Genomic DNA, 23,380 nt, shown 5'->3' with positions numbered 1-23,380 from the left:
GCGCTATTAATTGCACCGAATTAGAAAACGATATCTGAGGCAGAATAATTCTCTCAGCTGTCATTTCCAAACAGAGAAGGCAGCGCGGCGGAAAAAATAAATAAGAGGAGAACAGTGCTTTATCCGTTAGAGAGGTCGGGAAGAATGGGAGAGGAGTGCTAATCGCTAGGCGCTGAGCAAATATATGCTTTTCTTCTGGATTTTTGTTATTGACTCGGGCGAGAGGAAGGAGCTGTCGTCGCTGTGAAAGGAAGTGAAGGGTGGAGGTCGTGTGGGGGGGTGGGGGGGTCATGAAAGTTACCTTCCAAGTTGCGGCGTTGCGTCTGAAGTAGGCGAACGTGCGCGTGAACCAGCTGTAGATTTCATTAAGCGTTAACTGCATGTCGGCAGAGTCCATGATAGCCTGGAATGAGATGACATCAAATAATGGTTTACTAACGAGACAACGTAACACACACACACACACACACACACACACACAGATGCATTGAGAGAGGGGGGGCTGCCATGATTCATGCAGCAATTAATTTTAATCTAATCAGGCAAAGTTAATTTATTTCCCACTCACCTGTCTTATGAGGGTTGCATAAGTAAATGGCGGCCTGACATCTGCGTTCTTATAAAACTCGTAGTTTGGGGCGATCTCTGGAAAAATAAATACTGTGTCACCACCTGAAATAATTGGTAAATTTTTATTCCTTTAGGTATTGCATTTGCACAAGTTTCATCAAATTAATGGGGGGGTGGGGGTGAGGGTGTGGGGGGAGAGAGAAACAGGGGAGGGAGGGGAGGGTAAGAAAGAGGGTGGGGTTAAAAGGGGGGCACATCAAATCGGCATTTTCCATGTCTAACAAAATGCATTTTTAATTAATCTCTCTCGCGAGAGGTCTTAAACACTAATACGTCCACAAAATGAGAACCGTGTTAGTTAGTTAGGCTGAGGTTGAATAATTTATGTGTCTTCACACTAAACACAGAGAGAGTAAATATAAACATCAAAGACGGACCATTTAAAATGCAAAGCTTAATACATGGGATGTCTTAATGTAATAAATATTGTATTTTTTTCCCCTCCACCATTATTTGAACTTAATTAACATTCATGTAATATTTATCCACAAAGGAAGTTCTTGTCTATTTACATATAGAGTGATTAAACACAGGCTTTTACAAAACCAACCAGACATCCCACACTGGTGAGACCAACAGCAGTCGGTGGTGTGTGTGTGTTTAATGTCAGAGGACAAGTGTGAGTACGCTGTGTGTGCACTTTCACATGTGTGCATGTAAAAAAATATACAACAACACTACTACAGGTCGAGTGCGAGTAAGTTCTGAAGGATGAGAAATCACATGCAATTTACAACTCATAACATCACATTCATATATACATACATATTATTCAACAATTCTATTTAGAAACCAAATGTGATCATTGACAACAGCTTTTGTGTGTTTGTGTATGTATATATATTTATCTATATATCTATATTTAGCTATATAGATACTTGTATCTTTGTCAGTCTAGGTTTATATTGTGTTAGAATTAGGTTCAGTTTAGGCATTTAGTTGTGATGACCTTTACCCCTTTAAGTTAGGGTAAAGGTTTAGCCAATGAATTATGCCAATTAGTGTCCTCACGATGGTTAAAGTACAACATGTTTGTGTACTTGTGTGTGTATCTTGCCTTCACTTGCTTAACATTTGCTTTAATCTTAATTGTCTGCACTGGCTGTATGTATTTGTGAGTCGGTGTTATGTGCAATGCTCTGTAGTTGGTCCCACCTGAAGACAGGGGCATGGAGTATTTGTCCGAGTGGCGTCTGCGCATGGCGCCCATGCTGGGGACGTTGGCTCCTCCCAGTATCGACGGCACCTGGGGCATGGCGGCCATGGGCGTGATGGGTGCCGTGGGCGTGGTGGGCGTCTGAGGTAAGTTCGGCGGCGATACCGAGGGCAAGTTCTTGGACATGGTGACGCTGGACACCAAGTTGAGCTGAAGGAGGGAAGGAGGAGGGAGGGTGGGCGGGAGAGAGAGAGGAAGGCGTTATTTTGTGGTTCCTCCGACAGTGTCTGCTCTCCTCTCCTCTAACACAGCTGTGTTTCCACTAACAAGGCTCGTGGAGAGAAGCCAGCCTATCTCCACTAATTACAACCACCAAATTGTATCATAAGATTTCTAATTAGAGCACGCTGTTCAAGATTATCCAACGATCAGCCTCCGTGTTATCCCGGCCCCATCTCTCTTTATCTCTCTATTTATCACTCCCTCCCTCCCTCCCGTCGCTCGCTGCATCCCTCCTTCTCTATCTCTGCCACTTCGACCACCCGCAATCCTTTCAAACTGAGGAAACAATACTCTGCAACCTCTGTTTGCTGTTGTGCGAATTGGTAAACATCGGAACCAGCCAGGTCCAGAACCGCAACACGTGACCTTATGTTCCGCTATGACAAGGTTACTATAGTGACATTAGAGGTTACTATAGTGACAGTAGAGGTTACTATAGTGACAGTAGAGGTTACTATAGTGACCACAGCAGCAACTCAGTCATCTCAGGTAAAAATCTTGCTCTTACAGGTCAGTGAGTGGATTGTAAGAAGAGAGAAGCTAAAGGAAGATAGAGGTGGAGAGAAATGTGTACTGTAAGGCCTCACTACGTTTTAGACTCTGCTACAGATCATCTGCCATTTTAGAACTAGAGGTAACTGAATATACTAACCCTTCATATAACCCTACTTCAACACTTTCAATTTCTCATCTGTGACTTTTGTGTTCTTATATTTGTGCTCCAATGTTGTCTAATGCTTGTATTCTATTGTAAGCCCTGCATTCTTTAGTTTTTAACTTGTAAAGAAACTTGTAACTGCATTTTATATATAAATATATATAACTGGTCCTTCAACATTACGGCCCTGAGTGTTAGTTATGTCTGGCATGGAGGCCAACTGTGCTAACCGCCAAGCGTCCGGCTCTTTCCACCACTTTAGCGTTCGCTTCCCCAAATCTCATGTGAGAGGCTCAAACCGACTGGAAAATTCTTAACTGACCTTTTAGTTCCCTGCGCTAATTTGGCTGGAATGGTAATGACTTTGTTACATATTCAAACCAAATTGCCTTAATTGCGACTCTACAAGTGGAATGCATCCGTTGCCCAGAGTTTGAATTAGAGGCGACTTGAAAGCTGGAAGGGAACGAGGAACGGAGGTGGGGGGGGAGTGAGGAGGAGGCACCAGTGGCCATTTGGGGCATGTGTTGATAAATAGGATGAAATGTCAAGTTTGAGAGACTCCGGTGGATGCAGAGGTTTTCAGATGATAATTATCTGCCCACTTAGCTGTAACGAGCTGCTACAGTTATTGGCTGGGACGAGCGCTGGCTGCACAGACAGAGATTAAACATGAGCAGTGGTGGCATGGACCCAAGTGCATTTACTTTGTTACTGTACACAAGTACATATCTGAAGGTTTCACTCAATAAATGCTCATTATATGCTGAATAAAATACAAATAAATGCTGTCCCGACAACAAGCGTGACATGTTTGCAGCCGTGTAATCCAATTCTGGCAATAGACACTCTCAAGGTTTGGGAGAGAGAGAGAGAGGGATGTGATTATTCAGGACTTGCAGCCTGACTAACTTTGACTCTCATCCATCCGTGCAATGGCCAAAAGGAGCCATTTAATGAAGTGTGACTCAGAGAATAAATGGTGTAGGTGTGTTTGCCTGGCAGTGGTAACACGTGGGCAACTCTTGTTTCCTAATAGGCCAACATGAACTATTTATGCTGCAGGGTTTCTATTCATATACCTGTGATTCTATTGGGATATAAAGCCGCGCTGCCGTTTGAAATCCACCAACCATCTCTCGTTTTGTTACGTCTACTCACTTTTATACACAAGCGTTTTCCCTTCGACGAATCCTCATCCTACCTCCCCTTAGAAAAACAGGGGGAGCCTTAAAACTGAAGACTTAACTGTTCATTTAAGAATTCTGTCTGAATTGCCCCCACCATCAAATGCAATTAGCAGCTCTTTCATGTGTGCTTTATGTAATGCAATACTTCATTAGCATCATTCATTCATATTCAGGCGTGGATTATAGGCTGCAAACGCTTTATTGGACGAGATGGAACCAAGCTGCTGGAGTTTTGAAGATTAAAAAAAAAGAAAAAGACGCCACAGACAGAAGAGGAGAGAGAGAGATTGAATTATAAAAAGGGAGTTTGATTCCTGATGGAATTATGGGATAATTATGCTATCTTGTGATTATCTACATTCTATGATGAGAGGTGATGAGGAAAATTATTCCATTGAAAGTAGGCACTTACTATGTAGCAGAAACACCATTACAATGTTTTGCTCTCAAATATTTCAAAACGTGGGAAATTGGGACAAAATAAAATTTGCCCAAAAAATATGTAGCGTCTTTAATATTAAATCCAAATACAGGGGTTGGAAAAACGGGAAAATGCATTTGTAATCATTCAATCTCAAAAGTAAAAGGCAGGAGAAACAGCGTCGGGAGTGACACCATTTTCTTTCTTCGATGACCCCTTTCACAATTTTGTTTTTCTCTCTCTCTCAGGAGGCAATTTCGGCGGCAGGGTGGGTATTTACGCGAACGCCATCTACGCCACTCGGCTGTAATTTTCAGGTGTTTGTTGTACAAATGATATAGATTCTGGTCTTCCATTCCGTTTGTGAGTGCCGCCGCGGCCACCGAGCCAAACAGTCATCAGTGGCCAACAGGTTGTTTTGGCCATTATATCCATCACAAAAGAAATGACCCTGCGTTTTAGACAAGGACTCCGCCGCTCTGCTATCTAATACACTTCCAAACTCTATTGTCCTCTCACCCGATAAGAAGCGAAAATAACTTATGTATTACAACTCCCATTCCCCTCTTTTTCGTCGTCTGTCATTCACTCAAACAACTGCCTGGTGCTTAAACTGTCCATTTTTCAAGTCGGAGGCCTGTTTACAGCGGCCGGAGCAATATGCACTCACTGGTTTGGGAGATGACTTAGGTTCCGAGGGCCGCATGTGCAAGTGGGTCATCATCGCCTGAAGACGCTCACGTTCTTTAGAAAGCTGTTTGGAGAGAGAGAAAAGAGGGAGAGTGTGCATTAGAGTGGATTACATGGGGGGGGGGGGGCAAAGAGGAGAGGGAGAGGAGCAGGAGGAGGAAGAAGAGAGGAAAGAAGAGGAGAGGAAAATAAGAGAAAGAGGAGAAGAGAGGAAGAGGATATGAAGAGAAGAGGGAGAGGAGAGGAAAGCTAGGAGAAGAGAGGAAGAGGAGAGATAAGGAAACGAGAAAAGGAGGAGGAGAGGAGACGAGAGAAGAGGAACAGGAGAGGAGAAGAAGTAGGAGAAAAAGATAGGAGAGGAAAAGGAAAGGAAGAGAAGAAGTAGAGGTGAGGAAATCTTGGAGAGGAAAGGAAGAGGAAAGGAAGAGGAGAAACATAGCAAATGAGACATAACATTTGAGTGGTACAGAAAAGACAGAGAGAAAAGCTTTGATATAAACCAAGTGAGAGAAACAGTTCCACTGGTGCTGTGAGGAGAACACCAGAGACTTCGGGGGGGAGTGAAGAGGGGAGACGGGTGCAGACAGGTCAGGCAAAACAAATAGCATTTCATCTTTTTGTCAATAGCAGAATTTAGGTCAGCGGGGCTCTGACAGTAACAAGCTACTTGGGCCATAAATTAGGTGGTCCTGGGTGTCTGCTCCCAGTCCTGTGGACCCTGCCAGGGGGATGGAGCGCAGCCAGCAGCTGCTGAGAGGTGAGGGGTCTTCCAAACAGGGGGCCGGGCCGCCCCGCCTCCCCCGGCCAGTTAGTGGCCCCGGCCATCGCCTATCATCAATCTAATTCACGGGGAGTGACAGGGACTGGACCCTGAGAAAGACTCAGCCCCCGCACAGCCCTTAGTACACACACACATACACACATACACATACACAGGGAAAAACAGACAAGCAAGTAGGCGTGCACACGCACACGCACAGAGCTGGGCCTCATTACGAGTGACGGCTCTCGTGCAGGAGGAGAAAAGAAAAGAAGAGAGGGATGAAGAAATGAAAGAATGTGAGAGAGAGGAGAAGAAGCAGGACAGACAACACAGTAATTGGTCACAGTGAGGAGAGCAAGCTTCAGTAGCTCTGTGTGGAAATGAAAAACAAAAACACACAATGAGAGAAAGTTGAATAAATAACTTGGATCTGATTTTATTTTCTGTTTTACTAAGTCGGGGAGCGGGGAGGGAGGGGGCAGCTGTGGCTCCAGAGGTGGGGCGGGCTGTCTGATCCGCAAGTGGACAAGACACTGTGCTTGCACTAGAGTGATGGGACTGCCATGCACTATGGTGACGAGCGCTATTATAAATACAAACCATTTACAATTTACATTTATTTAAACCCCCCCTCCGTAGAAGCCCAGTTTCTATAGTCCCTCCATCACTCGTTTGATCCTACTTTTAAAACATACACACACCTATTTGTTTCTGAAAAGGAAGGCGAGTGGCGGCCGCCAGTGCTGAGTAATAATGAGAGCGCTCAATCAGCATTCTCATTATCTAGCCAGCATGACTTCTTAATAAGGTCACGCTCCACCTACTGAAAATAGTTCCCTCCTTTTGAGCTTTCTTCAGGTGCAAAGTGCAGTTAATTAACACAGCAGACCGGGAGAGATGCGCTCGCTATTAATTGGAAAGAAAAAGAGAAAGAGGAAGAAAAAATAAAAAGAAAGCTGAGAAAATAAAGCACACGCTTAATTCAATTAAAACAGCCATAATGGCTTTGGTTGTAAGGCCTGAGGATTCCTTTGTTTAGTGGCTTTGTTGAATCCAGCAGGTCCTGCTTGTCTCGGAAAATATTAAGCGGACCACGATGTGGTCTCACACTCTGTCGCTCACACAACTTTGAAAAATAAAGTTTGGACGGGATGATTGGCTACTGAAACAAGAGGTGAGTTCTCAACAGTAACTGTGAAAAATTAACCATATGATAAATGGCAAATGGGCTGTATTTATATCTTGCTTGTCAGACATGAACGCTGGATAAAGCACAGTTGGGTCCGGACTTTCTCTGGAGCTGGTAGGAGAAACTCCAGAGAATGTCTGCAGCAACTGACTGGGACTTTTCTGACAGCAGCTCAAGTCGCATTCGCTCCTTCACAGACACTTGTTTCTCAATGCAACACTTTATTCATCAAACACAGAATGCAGACTGGAGGTGCCAAGGATCGAACCACAGAGCCTTCTGGTTAGTGGACGACCCTTTCTACATCTTCCAATGCACACAGCTTTGATCCAACTCGGAGGTGTTTTTTATTGCAAAAAGGGAAACTTACTTGTATTTCTAGCTGCTGTACGACTTGCATCTGGACTCGACACTGAGCTGTGCTCCGATCGTCGAGGGCGTGTTCATTGTTTAGATGCCTAGAGGGAGAAAGAGAGAGAGAGAGAGATTATACACCAATTCAAATGGCATGTCAACGCCACACAGCAACTTATTTTTTGGTTTGATCCAAACTGTGGAGGACGATAATTACCGTATCACCTTCACCACTGTTTTGCTTTTAATGATAATATTTCTATACTGTGAGAGTCATCCATAGGATCCTGTTAGGAGCCATTGTTCCTCGGTGAAACGAGGTAATTAGAAGTAACACGACGGTGTGTGGTGCCATGTTTAACATGACAATGGGCCCAGTGCCAGTTTAGATGGCTAACTCCGGTGCCACCCGGGCGCCGCTTTCTCCGCGCAGAATAAAAGATGCCAGCCCAGCAGAACGGCTTTTGTCTCCTTCGTTTACCGAAAACAATGCACGCGATTTAACACCGGCAACATTTGACACACAAAAGCGAGCTCTTCAAACGGAAGGTGCATTATCCAGCGGCAGCAGCAGACATAATAAATGTATCTGGTGTGTTCACCTCATTAGAAGAAAAAGGCAGCCAGACAGCAATAACAGTCAATGAGGTTTTTTTTGTCTTGATTGGATTTCGTCTATAAGGACACAAAAGAGCTTCACCATTAAGGTAGACCTTTATTCCTGCTACACACACACACACACACACACACACACACACACACACACACACACACAGAGACACACACACACATAGAAGAAAAGAAAAAAAACACAGTACACAAATATGGGGAGAAAAAGGGGGTTTCTAAAGTGTTGTGATGCTGGGTAATGAGCCTCTATCTAAATGATCATTGGTGACAAACTCACAAAGCGAGCTTTGAGGAGGCATGCTTATGAAATGCCAGAGCTGCCACTTTATCTCCAGTAATTATAGGTTAGCTTGCAGACCCTTCAATGATCATTTACAGCTCTGCCTCCAGTGCATTAGAGGGAGGACAAAATCTCTGTGCCTGTGTCTGGCTTTCACTTTATCTAAGAACACACACACAGACGGAGGGAAACATTGTCGCCAACACCTCGCAAGAGATACACACTTCCACCGTTCTACTCCGAACCCCCTCACCTCTTGTTTATCGGCCGCGTGCAAAACAAGACAACTCATTGAGCCGCCTTATCTCCACCTGCCAATCAGGAGCTGAATAGGACATTTGCACCTTTCAATTACACCGCACAAACGCTTTTTAAAAACCATCCCATCCCATCCATGCTCGTACTGTTGCGACCATTTCTCGGTCCTTAATGCTCAGAAATGTTTCATTATAAATCAAGAATGAAGTAGCATTAAAAAAAAAAAAAAGAAAGAAAGAGAGGAGGGGTGGGGATGGATGAGGGATGGCTGCGGAGGAGGGGAGGGACGAGCCAGTGGATTTCTCCAGCCCTGTGCCTAATTGCTGTTTCAGAAATGTGCATGCAAAAAAAAGGGGGGCATTTCATTAATCATTTAATCACGTCCCTCGCAGGATGAAGGAACTAATGTTGCAAATACCCTTTTCATTTCACTGCCCATAATGCTATCTTATGCACTTGATGTATGGCGTGTGTCATGAATTACAGCTGCTTCAAAAGCACGGGGCGCCGCTCCACGTCCCTGAAGATACCTCATTACAAAAAAAAAAATAAGAGAGAAAGAGGAGGGAGAAATCTTTATTAAGTTTTCCTCCTCATCAACAAGCGCCTTGTTTTTCTCATATTTGGTCAATATGTGTGTGCGAAGGCCTCTCCGGGGTCCGGCTCTACACCTACACATGGCGTTCCACCGCTGGCCAGTTAGCGAGGTGATTACAGGCAGATTACTACATGCGTTTATGAAATATTCAAATGGCAGCATGTCCTGCTGTGCATTAATAATGCCACACAAAGACAGAGGGAAGGGAGGAGGGGGTGAGACGCAGACAGGCAGGGGATAATGAAAGAACGTCTTATTTATTTACCTTTATTTACCCTTGTCTTTGTGAAAATTACCATTTCACTATATTCCGATCTTTGCCGGCTTTCGCTTGCCTCTTAACAAAACCAAATCTAAACAATTTGCAGGTGAATAAAGAGAAGGAACTAGAGTGTGGCATCCAGGTGTAATGGTTTAAACCTGGAGGTTGGAGGATGCTTGTTTCACAGACGGCCCCCACCCGCCTGCCTTGCTGTTTTTTGTTTACCGTTCAACCCTGCGTTTTAGAGGCACATCGATTTCTGCCGCGAAGAGGGAATTAGCCATGTGACAAAGGCCGTGTGAAATAAAGATGGAGATGGGAGGATTGAGAGATGCGGCAGAGGAGGAGAGATGAAAGCAAATAAAGAGACAAAGAGACTGATAAATTGAGACTGAGAGGGATGGAGAGGTGAGACATAGATGTTGCTTTCTCAACAAACACAAATAAAGATTTATTCTGACTGGACGCTGCAGAGCCTCTCTTGTCTTTAAAAGAAGAGAGAAGATGGTTTTCCCTTTTTCCCCATGGCTGCGGATATGAATATGTATATGCCATCTACGTCCACTAAGGGCCCAATAATAAATCTACTCAAGCCAGCATGTATGGATGATGCGCCTGTGCTAATTGTCTGTGTGTATCTTCAGGGGCCGCGAAGCCCCAGCAGAGAACAGCGAGACCGGCCCCCTGGCTGTCTACACAAACACATACATCACCGGTCAGATAGGAAACAGAAGCTGCGTCAACACAACAATATGTAGCTACACAAGTACTGTGCCTACTAGTGTGCATCAACAAGCGCGCGCACACACATGCACAAACGCACACATGCACAGACACTCTCCCCACGGCGGCAGTGCATAAGTAATGCCCTCCGTTTTAAAGGTCTTGTCACAGAGCAGTAGACATGTGGTGGGGTGGAGGGAAACGCAGCTATCCAGGGGCCAAGGGCCTGGCTGCCTGTCTCCACACTGTGTGTGTGTGTGTGTGTGTGTGTGTGTACATTATATAGAGACAAAGACACTTGGCTGCTGCCTTGTGGGTTTAATTAGCAGTGGGTTACAGACACCAGCGTTCAGGTTAGCGGCTGAGTTTGCCATTTTAACATGGAGCCTGCCTTCCTGCCAGTAATAAGGAAAGTGGAGTGGTGACAGAGAGTGGAGGAGTTAAGTGTGTGTCTGTGTGTGTGTGTGTAAGTGCGGGAGCAAATATCTGTTTATGTGTAGACTGACTGTGGAGGGAGGACATTCGTTTAAACGAGGGGATGTGAGGTAAAAGGCTAAAGTGTGTGTGTGTTGGGGGGGAGGGGGGGAGTGTCGATGCTGGTTAAGAAAAATGAAACAGGATGGGATAATTAAGTGTTTTCAAATTGTTCTAAGCTGATTGAATCAGGAAATTAGGAATTACTTTAATTAACAATTGTCACAGACCAGAGGTCCACCGACGTGTAAGACTCGAGGCCCGACGGGTTTGGATCCATGTTTTTTTAAAGTAAGTCGGGTCCGGGTCGGGGTCCAGTTCTTTTACCTCGGGTCCTGGGTCTGTTTAACATCATGTGTAATAACCAGTTGGACCCGGGAATAATAATAATAGCTAAGTTACGGATGAGAAAAGAGTAATAACGAGATAAAATAAAATGTTATAGGGTGATTAAAATAGTTGGTCGGATCAGAACCTGGAGAAAGCTCTCCTATAAAAACTTGTTTTTATGAGGGATTTAAAAGAGGATGAAGAGTTTGCCAGATGGATTTCCTCATGGAGGTTGTTCCAAAGAGTGGGAGCCCGGACAGTAAAGGACTGTTCACATTTGATCCTCATCTGGCACTAAATAATCGAAATAGTTCTTAAAAGTCCAGAACAGGCCTTAAAAGTCAACAATAATATTTTAAAATCAATTCTAAAATGTACTTATAGGAGAAATAATCTGCTGCGAAGACCCATGAACACCTGGCTCCGGCTGTGACGTGAGTAGTCCTTATTACAAAGCTGATTTTTAATGTCATCCGTCACAGGGCCTTTTAATCTGAAATCCTAACTGGATTGAGTTAACCATGCCATTTACGGGTCTTTTCGGGGGTTCGGGCTCAAATCTATGGACCCACTGAGAACTCAAATATGACTTCACAAATATCTGCAAGTGAAACATGTGAAGCAGGAAAATGTTCCAGCCTTTATTGTCTGTTTGTTGGGTTTACTGTGAGGGCTCCAGCACATGCACTCACAGCGTTAAGGTTTTTCTCTCTCCTCTCCTGTAACTAACACACACACACACACACAAACACACAAACACACACCCACACAGATATTATTCCATTTTGAACATCAGAGAGCTAATTCAGGTTGCCAGCCACCTCGCGGCTACCTCTTCCAGGTGAGAACACTTAAAAGCACACTAAAGAGCTATTAAATGCTGATCTTGACAAGTTCCTCCGCGCAACAAAACAATAGGCGACCAAACGTGTCACCGCCGCTGAGCCGCGCTGAGCTCCTACAGCGCGCTACAAGACGCCAGCTTAGCTTGGGTCCCCCCCCCCCTCACGGCACACGTAACCCACACCCAACTGCCGACATCTAGACTGTCATCTAAATCTGACACCCGCTTTATGTAACCCCCCATTTAAACTGCGCCTGTGTGTGTGTGTGTGTGTGTGTGTGTGTGTGTGTGTGTGTGTGTGTGTGTGTGTGTGTGTGTGTGTGTGTGTGTGTGTGTGTGTGTGTGTGTGTGTGTGTGTGTGTGTGTGTGTGTGTGTGTGTGTGCAGTTGACTGGCATCTCCGGAAACATGAAAGAACTCCCTCTGACACCGACAATCACTGCTCCGAGGCACGCCACAGAGCAGCCATCTTTGTTCTGATGACGAGTCTGCAGTCTTTGTTGCCGTCTGTTTTTCATGTGCCGGCTGGGTTATAGTGTAGAGCCAGCCTCTGACTTTGGGGAGGGGGGGGGGGCTGAGAGACTGAAACTGCTCTGTTGTGTTGCACCCGATGTTCTGCCAAGTGTTCCTACAAAACCGTGTGTCAAACTGCGCTTACAAGTTTGAGATCTACCTGTTTTCTCCTCCGTCTGTCTCCCTCGCCCTCTCAGTTTATCTCTACACCCGAGCAGCTTAGCGGATTCACAGACACGCCGCTGTACACTGCGGATCTCCGGGCCCCTCACCTAAACAACCAGCTAAGCTACCCAGACACAGTATCCTAAGAGCACACAGTGTCTGTGCGGGCGGAGCGTACAGTGCGGAGGGATAGACTGATGTCTTCTTTAAGGAAGTGTACCGAGGTGATGGGACAAGATATCATAAAACCTGCTAATCCGATTGCGGCGTGCAGCCTCACTCACACATACACACGCGTTCCCCAAGCCGCAAGGCAAACTCTCCCACCTGGACCAGCGCTCGGGGGGGCCAGGTCGGACGATGCACTGTGCACAAGCCGGCTTTCCACAGGAATCACTCGTGAAATCGCACAAGCTGCTGCTTATGGATGCGTTATGCTCCGCTCCGGGAAATTGATATTGACATGAGCATGTATGTGGCACATTTTCCACAGGGGATAAGCAAACACACTTGTCAGGCGATCGTTGTAATATACATTCACCTCGGATTCATTTAAATCCATCGCTGTCAGTTATGATTCCGCTGAGTGCATTGTGCGCCTTGACAGGGCGTGAAAACACAGCCTGTCTGTGTCTTTGGGTAAACACCCGTGTTTATTAGTGTCATTTCATTACATGGAAACACCTTTTCAGCTTTAATTCATAAGCTGCGGAGGAAGTGGCACATGCCTGACCTAAATCCTGCAGCACATCCCCATGGGTGGACTAGTTTCTTGTATTATTTTTTTTCTAGCTTTCTGCAACTTATCACACTCACTGCTGTGGAAAAAAAATAAAATATGCCAGAACAATGTCCTGATTTCTAGAGTTTATGCGAATTCACATGGACGTTTACAGCCCATGAAAAACACTCGGCAGATCGTTATTTCACAGTTAATTACAAATCTAATTAGAATATTCAAATTAAAAAGCTTTCCCTTTCTTTTCTTCTCTGTGTGAGAGCAGGGAGCCAGGGAGAGAGTGATAGTACGAGAGGGCGAGAGACCCAGGGAGAGGCAGGGGGAGAGAGAGAGGGAGCCTCGTAGTGAGTGGCAATGTGATAACCTGTAATCGGCAGCACTGCAAACACCTTCTTCTTTTGATGTCCCCCCACTAACATCCTGGCAACAAAGCCGGCCAATTACAAATGAGCTAATTAACTAAATTGTTGATGGAGCATGAAGAGTTCATTCGCTCGGGCGCCCGCACCATGACAACAGTGAAAGGGGGCCTTTGTTGTGGAGGTAAAGTGTGCGGCCGTGCGAGTTGCCATTAGCTTCCTGACGTTTCTTTTTTTAACAATTTTTTCTTACAAACCTATCAGGCCGCTCCAGGAAGCAGATTGTTATGGATTTAGAGTTGGCGCTGCTCGGGCTGAACCCTGTCAACCGGCTGTCGGAGAGGTCAAAGTGTGCTCCTTCAAAGGCAGAGGTGTTTCTTTATTAGGCTCCTCTGTGCTCAACTCTTTTGCAGGTAAATACAAAGGCGATTGACTCCTCCCATAGTCAGCAGAGGAGTTTGACTTCCTGTTTTTTCCTCATGTTCGACGTCACGAATGCATTGACAACACAGCGCTCTCTCACTTCGCTGTCTTGCCAAATTAGAGAGTTCACTCGGGTGTCATGTTTCTAAACTGCAGATCAGAGACAGATTTGACCCCGGAAGGAAAAGCCATTGTGTTCATTCCCATCGCAGACAAAAGCCAGATGTTAGTGGGGTTTTTTGACCAGAAGGAGAAGTAGATACAAAAAGAAGGTGATGTAGTGTAGAGAGTGACTTTTTTAGGGTAAAACACACGTTTTACAATCGTAGAGCTGTTCCAAAGTCAATGGTTCAGAGCATCACTCAGAGACTCCTCACTCAATTCTCGAAGTCAAGGAGGTGTTTTTACATTTGTCAGTGAACAGTGTTCTCCTCAGAAGAACATCTGAAAGTTCACTAAACCATTGCTTCACAGTCCATGAGAAAAAGACAGAGAGATATGTTGAATATTCGTATTTAAAAGGTCAAATCTGATTCTGCTGACGAAAGGTTTCAACAGTGATGAGTGAGCAGGCATCATCATGCAGTGTAACATCTGGGTCATGGTGTGTGTTCTTACTTCAAAAACTGTCCAAATTCCTCGCAGATGTTCTCACAGCCGGGCCACTTGCACACGCCGTGACCGTACAGCGGATGGGTGCTGCCACTTTCTTCATGTAGTGAACTAGAGAGAGAGAGAGAGAGAAAAAAGAAAAAGGAATAAGAAAAAGGGAAGAACAGCAAAACAAAAACAGGAAGGAAGAGGAGGGAGGTCAGGGGAGTGGGAGGGAGGTCAGGTTAAGTGAATTGTTGAAAAGTTAATTCTCAGCGAAGTAAAAAACACCCGAAATCCATCCTGTGTTTTTTGCGTGTTCCTGGAAACTAACAAACAAACAAACAAACAAACAAACAAACTGAGATGAGATTAAGATTAGACTTGACAACACTTTACCTCATCTTCAATTGTTGGTTCAACATGTTTGTTGTTTGTTTTAATATTTTCTTTTGTATTATCTTTTTAATTTTAGTTTTGTTCAGTGGTGTTTTCAATTCCGATCTACTTGGTAAAACACATGATTCCAGCTAACTGGTATTCTATAGCGGAGATACCAGTAGCTATGTCTCCACCGTCCCATCTTGTAAAGCCATTACTGGGAGGAGGGGGTTGGAGGCTTTGGAGTAAACATTAAAAATCCAGACAGCCATATCATTTTCATCAGGAGATTAATACTGTGAGTAACTTATGTTCCTTGGAGGACAAGGGGAGCAGAGGGGGCGCGCTGGCGTTTTCCAAATGGCACCCAAATAAGTTACGACTCTGCCTAGACAGCACGTCCAATTAAAGATGACAGTTTAACCTTTAGTCTTGGCGCTGTCTCTGTCTGTGTGCGGAAACGTGCATCGGAAGAAGTGTGCGGCGCTGTGTGTTTGTCTGCACATAGGTTACGTCTGTGCATGTTTGTGTGTGGTGAATGGCTGTGTGTGTGTTTGTGTGTGTGGCCCATGAATATGTGTGTGAGCACAGGGACGTCTCACACTGCGTTTTACAGAGGGGCTTCCCCAGCATCGATCGGTGGCATGTTAGTAAGCAGCGCTCCTGACAATACTCCATGTTCGATCATTATGACACACCACAGCCCCCCCGGGACATGAGCAGATAAAGTATTTTTCCCCCCTTCTTTTCTTCCTCCTCTTCTCATCCTCTTTCCTACCTCTCTTCCCTCTAAAGATATCTTCTTCAAGCCTCCTTTTAGTGCTACTGGAGAGATAGCATCTACTTTAAACCAATTACACCTCCAGTGTGAGTCTCTACCCGGCATCCACACAGACACATACTCGCACACGCCGCTACCCTAAGTCCTTATTATAATATCGCCCAAGAAAAAGCCTTTGAATAATGCATGGGCCACATAGGCAGATATGTGAAACACTCAGTGTTTTGGTGCTGGGGTGCATTTATAAAAGACGCCATCACAAGGATAAACATCCTGGAAATGCCACTCAAGGCATCACGTATTCTGTTTACATGACAAGTAAGCAAGGAAGGTAATTTTCAAAAGCGGGGGAAAAAAAGAAAAGAAAGCACTAAATACTTAATGTACAAGCAGGTTAGCTTGTCTTGGCTGCCAGAGAGGCTTGTTGGAACTGCGCCTGCCTGCATGGCTTCCTTTGCCTGCTTTTGATATCTGTGTACAAGCTAAGTGTGTTCAATGCGCACAGTCCCCCGGGAGAACAAGGCTATTTTTTTTTTTTTATATATATTACTAAGACACTAATAAACTATTGAACAAATAAACAAAACACCATGTTTTCCCTGTAGTGGCAAAGCTGTTATTCTAAACGAGGACAAACACTCTGGATGGGAGCAGAGCGTTCTCATGTGTTCCTGCACGGCACAAAAACAACACGCTTGTTTGTCGGGTAACAAACAATGCCTCTGTAAACTTTTCATCTTCTCTGCCTCTTCATCCCTTTGGCGGCGCTATCAAAAACATTGGGTGGATGACATTTCAATTACCTCTCTCGCTCCCTCTCCCTTTCCCGTTCCCGCTCCCTCTCTCGTCTGTGGTTGAGGGCGGGCGACTGTCCGTTGGCGATGGAGTGGTGTGAGATGGGAGGCGACGCTTTTGCGGGATTGGAGGAGGAGGTAGTTGAAGAAGAGTTGTTGGTGGAGAGGTCCAAGCCGCCGCCGCCACCACCACCTCCGCCGCCTCCGCCACCACCATGACCGTTGCCACTGTTGCTGTGTTTAATGCCGTTGTCCTCCATGGCGTGGCCGCCGCCGCCACCGCCTCCTCCGGTTACGTCTTTCCACAATTGCTGGAGCTCTGCAGGACTCAGGCCTGCTAGAGAAGAAGAGATAGAGAGACAAAGAGGAAGACAAAGTTGGGTGAGTAAGGGGAGGATGAGCGGAAGAAAGAACGATTAGGGCCCCAAAATGCCTCTGGTTCACGGAGAGAAGAGGCAAAAAGGAAACCAGTCACTTCCTGTGGGGCAGCAAATCCACAGCGTTGAGTTCCACTTTGGTGAACTCTGACCGGTGATATTCGCTTTGCATGTGTGTGATCGTGCCATTAAACTGAATATTTACAGAATCAGGTTACTCCTTGCGTCCGGTGTGAGACAACAGCTGATTCCAAACTTTTAATTCAACAGCTATGAAAGTTTTATAAAGTGACAAGACTCAACGCCTTGTCCTCACTAAGTGGCTTTCATCTTTTGCCAGGTGTAGACCTGACTTAGAACTCTTTGATCACAGTTTTGTTGGTTTTTCTTCCTCTGTGCCCAATATCTCCTCATGTAGTTCTCAGTTGTGCACTTTGAGCTGTAAAACCTGGATGAGAGTGAACGTGTTCTGTTGCATCGGAGATAAACACGATTTGTCCGATGCTTGTTTCCCGCCTGCAAACTAATTGGGCAACAGTCCCTGCTTTGATTTTCCTCCCAACATCTCCCTGGCTGTTGTTTTTTGCATCTCCGCCATTTTGGTGGTAAACAACAAACATAGGTGTTTACTTGGCCCGGGAGGAGAAAATGGAGCCGGCATACCTCCCCCCCCATTTCTCTCTCTATGTGTCCTTTTTATTCTCCTCTCCCTGGCTCTCAGCGAAGGCAGTAAACAACAACAACAACAAGGAAGAAGGGGATGGGGAGCAGGGGGAATAGAAACAGAGATGGAAAAAACAACAAACATAAGCAGAGCAGAGCTGAGAGAGAAACAGAGGTAGACAAAGAAAGCCATAATCAGACAAGAAGAGAGAGAGAGATTGCGTGAGAGACAGAGGAGGACTAAACAAAATGATAATGTGGAGGAGTTAGGGAAAAAGTGGATGGCAGAAGAGCATACCAATGAGGGGGGAGGCAGACAGACAAACATACTTAGAGATAACCGTACTTTGAGGGGACACGGGCGCATACAGATGAGGACGACAAAGACAGGAAGGACAGGAAGACAGAGGAAGCGGGGGGGGACAGACAGAGGAAACACAGGAAGCATGTGACCGCTGCCGCTGCGAGTCACATGCTCAGGATCAACACGAGCGCATGCAACACTTCCCCTCTCCCTCCCACCGCCTCCCCATGCCTTCCTCCCTCTTCTCCCTCTTACCTGCCGGGGGGAGGGTCTGGCCGGGCAGGGCGGCCTGGCCGGGCGCCGGCCCCGGCAGCGTGAGCAGGCCCTGCCGCTGCATGTTCAGCAGGTGCTGCTGCTGCTGGAGCTGCTGCATCTGCAGGAGCTGCTGCTGGAAGACGAGCTGCTGGGCGGCCAGCTGCTGCTGCTGCTGCTGCTGTTGCTGTTGCTATAGAGAGGAGGAGGAAGAGGAGGAGGAGGAGAGGAGAGAGAAAATTACAGGCGAATTAACAACGGAGAGAGGGAGAGGAGCGCCGGAAAACCGAGCATGTGTGTCTGCACTCGCTCGCCTCTGCCGTGACCTTAGCTACACCTCTCTGCCTCTTCCTCCGTCTCCCCCCATGCTCTCCCTCTCTCAGTCTGTGCTCGCTCCGTCTTCCCGCCTGATTTTTTTGGGCTGTACCACAGCACTGAAGCCTTTTTCATCTTTTTGTGTGCGTGTGTGAGTCCAAGAGAGCACACGCACACACAACAGACACACAAAGCTCGCGTTGATGGACTCAAAGAAACCTTGCAAGCCTCTCAGTGTATTTGGCTTGTGATTGTGTATGATACTAAGCCTCTGGTATAATCCTCAATCCTACACACACACACACACACTCGGCTGCTGATGGTTAATTGTCTCGCCTTCACTGATGGTCTGTTACAGCTTATGTGGCCAGAGGGGGGGAGCGGAATGAGAGATTTACGGCGTTGCGTGCGTGTGAATGCACAGACGCAAATATAAACACACACACAGACACACACAGACGCATACACACATGCACATCGCGCCCTCCCTCCCCTCTTTCACCCTGTTCCCTCTCTCTCTCCCTCCCTCCCTCTCTCGCTGCCTCACGGAGTTGTTTATTGCCGGGGCCAGACGGGCAATTGCATAAGCCTGGTGCAGAACAACAAAAACAACAACAAAACGAAGGAATATCCCTGCAGCAGAATCCGTCAGAGAGGGAGTCGATTTCAGGGCAGAAAACAAAAGCTTTCAATCTCAACTATTAAACAGTTTCATGTCTGTTTTACACTATAAAACACAAACTAAAAAACGAGGTAATAATCAGTTTTATTCTTTTCCTGTGCGTCAAAACGAAGGATGCATATCGGCAACGTTTTAACTGCAACTTTGATGGTTTTCAATTTTCCACTCCCGCCCGTATACACGTGTACTCTATGTGCATACAGCATGTCATGCTCGCATGTTTCTGTATGTTTATAACATGGTGGACCTGGGGGAGGTGGGAGGCGGTGAGAGGGGGGGGGAAACTTGTGATGCACTCACTGGAAAACAGGCTGCATAATGGAGTGATGGAGGGAGGCGGTTTGCCCTCCCTGCGCCTCCATCCCGCCTCGAGAGAAATAAGGGAGCAATTTCTATTCCATATTTGATGGCGGGGGCCCTGAAAAACTCGATTCGCAAATCCAAACAGAAACAAAGCCGCCGGGAGGTCAGCGGCGGGCTTCCTGTAAGGGCCAGCGTAATGGGCTGCTCCAGGAGGTGCAACACGCGGAAAGAAAGAAGAAAAGAGAGGAGCGCGTGTGTTTGTGTGATAGCTTCGGTTTTTTTCTGATCAATTTAACCGCTTCCGCATGTAGACCGTCGTCTGGATGCATCTCCAGACTTGCTCTCAGGGTTCAGCGCGGTTACGCAAACGTGGCGTGGGTTGTCATGCTTGGGCTCCTCTCCTCTGATAGCCGGTGAGGACGGGACAGAGCCGTCTGCCTGTCACTGTGATTTATGAGAGTCTCGTGCTGCGACATCAGCGGCGTGCGCACATGTGTTTGCGTGGCCACAGAAACAGTTCATTAATGAGTTAGACCCAGGAAACCTCTGTCTGTGGTCTGGTTTCAATAAATCAGTGAGTGTTTGGGAGCGTCTGGGAATGCAGAGTGTTTGTTATTGTCACTTAGAACAGCTGTAGAGTCAATCCCAGGGAACAGTTGCAAGAGGATAGCTGGTGTTTTGAAGGGGGGCTACTAAGAACTGACCTGACCAATGTCACTAATATAAAAAAACTGTTTAATTACTTTTAAATTCCTAAACAACAACAAGAAAACTCCAGCTCATTTTACGTTCTCGCATTCAGTCCCACCAAATATAGCAGATTATCGGGAGTTCAGTGCATGAAAGCAGCTACACTGTCTTCTCAACCCACATCTACACTCCCTCCTGTGGCTCTTCCGATGTAGTCCAACTTTTTCCATCTCCTTTGAGTCGTTGGCATAATTTTTTGTGTGGTGCAAATGTGTGGACGTGCTGCACCCACCTCTTTCACCTGTTTGCCAGGATGCTGCTGCTGCAGAAGCTGCAGATGAAGCTGCTCCTGTTGCTTCTTATAAAACTCCTGCAGGTGTTGCTGTGCAGACACAAAAATGCACAGAAAGAGTTAGAAAATAAGATTCAGAAAATGCACATTTATAGAAATGATTTCTCTTTAATAGAACCATACATATCCATCCAAATCAAATGTATTTAGTTGCTATGACATCAAAACTACTCAAAGCATTATTGGGTAAACATGTTATCTTCCTATTGTCTCCACTAATTCAGCTCCAGCTGTTGCTCCACATGTTGGTTCTGCAGAAACTGTTGCACAGTATAAGATAAAAGCTTCTCTACTGATTTTGGCATTTGCATCCTTGCTGCCTTTCACACTCTTTTCCATATGGACGCTTAATAGTCCCACAGTTCTGCAGGGGGGGCAACAATTCATCATATTAACTACACATTTGGCAGCCAGAGTGCTGTTCCCTTCCTTTGGAGTGGTTGAAACAAACAGCATAAAACCCTCTCAGGAACAGGTTCTCTGGGTTGAACTGATTCCTTTAACACACAGGCTGTAACAGTTATTAAAAACAAAGATGGTTTTATTTCATGTAGAATTTCATAAGGCTGTCTGGCCTGGAGGAGACGCATGATGCAGGCGACTGGAATGCACAGTCCGGTACTTTGCAAAAGTGGCGTACAAATATCCACAATGTGACGCTTCCCAAATTCCTGTTAATTGTTCCATGTGAGCAAATTTCACACAATAGGAAACATTTTCTTCTGCTGACACTGACCGTGTTTTAAATTTCAAGAGTAAAATCTGAAGTGCCTTGAAGTTTCTGTAAAAGTCGAGCAAAGGCACGCCATTGTACTGAAACCAAATCCAGAGTGTGAGCACTCCTAATGAAGAGGAATAATCAGGATGAGTGACGTCCTTAATTAAACAATTCTCTTCCCCTTAATCAAATCTATGAATGAGAAATGTGTTTCAACTCTTGACACAAGTCTCTGCCGAGTGTGTGCTTTTTCTCAAAGCTGATCCCAAATATTACATCATCCGTCACCTATCACTCAGCTTCCAGTGTGCAAGCCCAACTGTGCCATGCTCCCTCTCCAGCTCCCTGATGGAGGCTTGTCAGGGAATTGAACCAGCGACACACGGGAGACAGTTAATTAGAGGTGACACGAACAAGTGCGTCAATTTCAGATTCCTCTTGGTAAGCATGTCAAGGACACCGGGCTGTGGTGAGTTGGCATGAGCGACTGGTGGCTGCTGATACACGAGCACAGAAGTGACTCAGGGAAGTGTGTGTTGTAGGCATAGCTCTGGATATTTGTACTTCACAATGTGTTTGCTTTTGTACATGTTTGTTCATCTACATCCCTATGCATTTGTCCTTTCCTGTAGATGTAGCATGACTTGGTGTAGGTGCGGGTGTGTACAGGGCGTGCACGCGTACCTGCTGTAGCATGACTGCCTGCTGCTGCTGGAGCAGGGCCTGGAGCTGCTGCGGAGAAAGCACCTGCTGCTGGAGGATCTGCTGCATCTGTTGCGGCGTGATCACCTGGGGACTCATCATGGCCACCGACACGGGAACCTGGACGGGGCGGACGAGAGGGCGAAGGTTAGGAATCAGGGACGAATTATAACATTTCAGAAAGCACAGGAGGGACGAGTAAACAATGAGGGCATATGAGTGAAATAGATGGAGGGAGTAAAAAATTGGAAGGAGCAGGAAAATAGAGCATCTGAGACGTGCGTCGGGCCAAGTGGCGTGGTTCTACTGGGAGTGTGGTAATTGGTGACTTGAGAAGTAGGGAGAGCAGGCCTCCCATGGCTGTGACGCCTGGCGGCCTAGAGGAGATGCTGAAGGACAGATGGGTGCTGTGCCTTTGTGTTGCACAATCCTTATTTTCCTGCCCGCACCCCGCTGGGAGATGTGAGCGATTTAAATAGACGTAGACCTTAATTAGCAGGACCCTTGAACTTCCCCACTTTAGCGCGCCTATCAGTGCTGCTATTGTAAAAAATAAAAACAGAAGGAAAATGCACAAGTCGAAAGTTGATTAAAAACTACACGGATGAAGTGGACACCCTGCAGGGGACAATCAGCGTGATGTGCTGGGTCACGGCTCGGAGTTTGGGGGTCTGGCCCCGAGATACATCTTTGTTGGACGGGGAGAATAAAAAAAAAAAGGATTAATACTTCTGCTTGTGAAGTATTTTGTATTCAATGCCCCTCTGAAGTTTGTCAAGTTTCCCGTTCTGACAAAAAGCATCCGAAAGCACACGTCCTCCGGGCTGGAAACAAAAATGTGTCATTCTTCTGAGATAATCATTAAAAATACGAGCTGTCAAGCTGCGGTAGAAGAACTGCACCAAAACAAAACAGTACACACGGATCCTACATTTCCGCCAAATTGTTCTAAGGCGGCAGCGAAAGCAGCTTCTGAGGCATCAGATCAATGGAGGAAGATGCGCTTCTCCTCCGTCTTTGGTTGCGAGCGCACATCTTTAACAGGGGAGTGTGGGCTTTATTCGAATTACCCACGTGCTGCTCCTTGCGGCTGCTTTAAAATTTAACAACATTTTGCGAGGGGAGGACAATACTTTTGATTTGTGTTTACTTGTAGTTACAGAAGACAAAAATCAACATTGAGTGAATGATTTAGCATCTGACACGCCGCAAAAACACTGTGGTTTACTCAGACTTATACACACACATATTTCCAGACTCACTGAAGTGCCCGTTTTTAATGGGCTGTTTGTTTGGCCTGTGTTGATGCTCCAGAGCTACTCCTGAATAATGCTGAGCTTTTTATAAACAGTATAAGGTGCAGAGTGAAGTTAGAAACCTTTGTGATCATCCCACCTGGTTTATCTGCATAGTTTAAGTGGTGTTCTTTTTACCGGCTATCTCAGAGGTGTAATTCACAGACCCAAGTTCACAGCTTTTCAAAATAAAAGCAATGTAATTTGACTCAAAATAAAAAATTTAGGCCCTAGGTGTGACCCCGACTGT

The 23,380-nt window shown here is 45.9% G+C and overlaps 1 protein-coding gene across 1 annotated transcript in view; it reads right to left on the bottom strand.

The window, feature by feature from the left end:
• The window catches only part of foxp2 (forkhead box P2), a 60,459-nt gene that overhangs the window by 8,298 nt on the left and 28,781 nt on the right, over positions 1–23,380 (bottom strand). Inside the window, exons 3-12 of the mRNA XM_061074576.1 lie at positions 21,818–21,955; positions 20,365–20,445; positions 18,077–18,266; positions 16,520–16,811; positions 14,549–14,653; positions 7,350–7,437; positions 5,008–5,091; positions 1,786–1,996; positions 569–645; positions 302–403 (exon numbers count right to left, since the gene is read on the bottom strand). Coding sequence (XP_060930559.1) covers positions 302–403; positions 569–645; positions 1,786–1,996; positions 5,008–5,091; positions 7,350–7,437; positions 14,549–14,653; positions 16,520–16,811; positions 18,077–18,266; positions 20,365–20,445; positions 21,818–21,955 — 1,368 coding nt within the window. The remainder of the gene's footprint in view (positions 1–301; positions 404–568; positions 646–1,785; positions 1,997–5,007; positions 5,092–7,349; positions 7,438–14,548; positions 14,654–16,519; positions 16,812–18,076; positions 18,267–20,364; positions 20,446–21,817; positions 21,956–23,380) is intronic.

This window comes from Limanda limanda, chromosome 1 (genome assembly GCF_963576545.1).
Source record: "Limanda limanda chromosome 1, fLimLim1.1, whole genome shotgun sequence".
NCBI classification, from domain to species: Eukaryota; Metazoa; Chordata; class Actinopteri; order Pleuronectiformes; family Pleuronectidae; genus Limanda; species Limanda limanda.
This window is presented reverse-complemented; position numbering and strand designations above follow the sequence as displayed.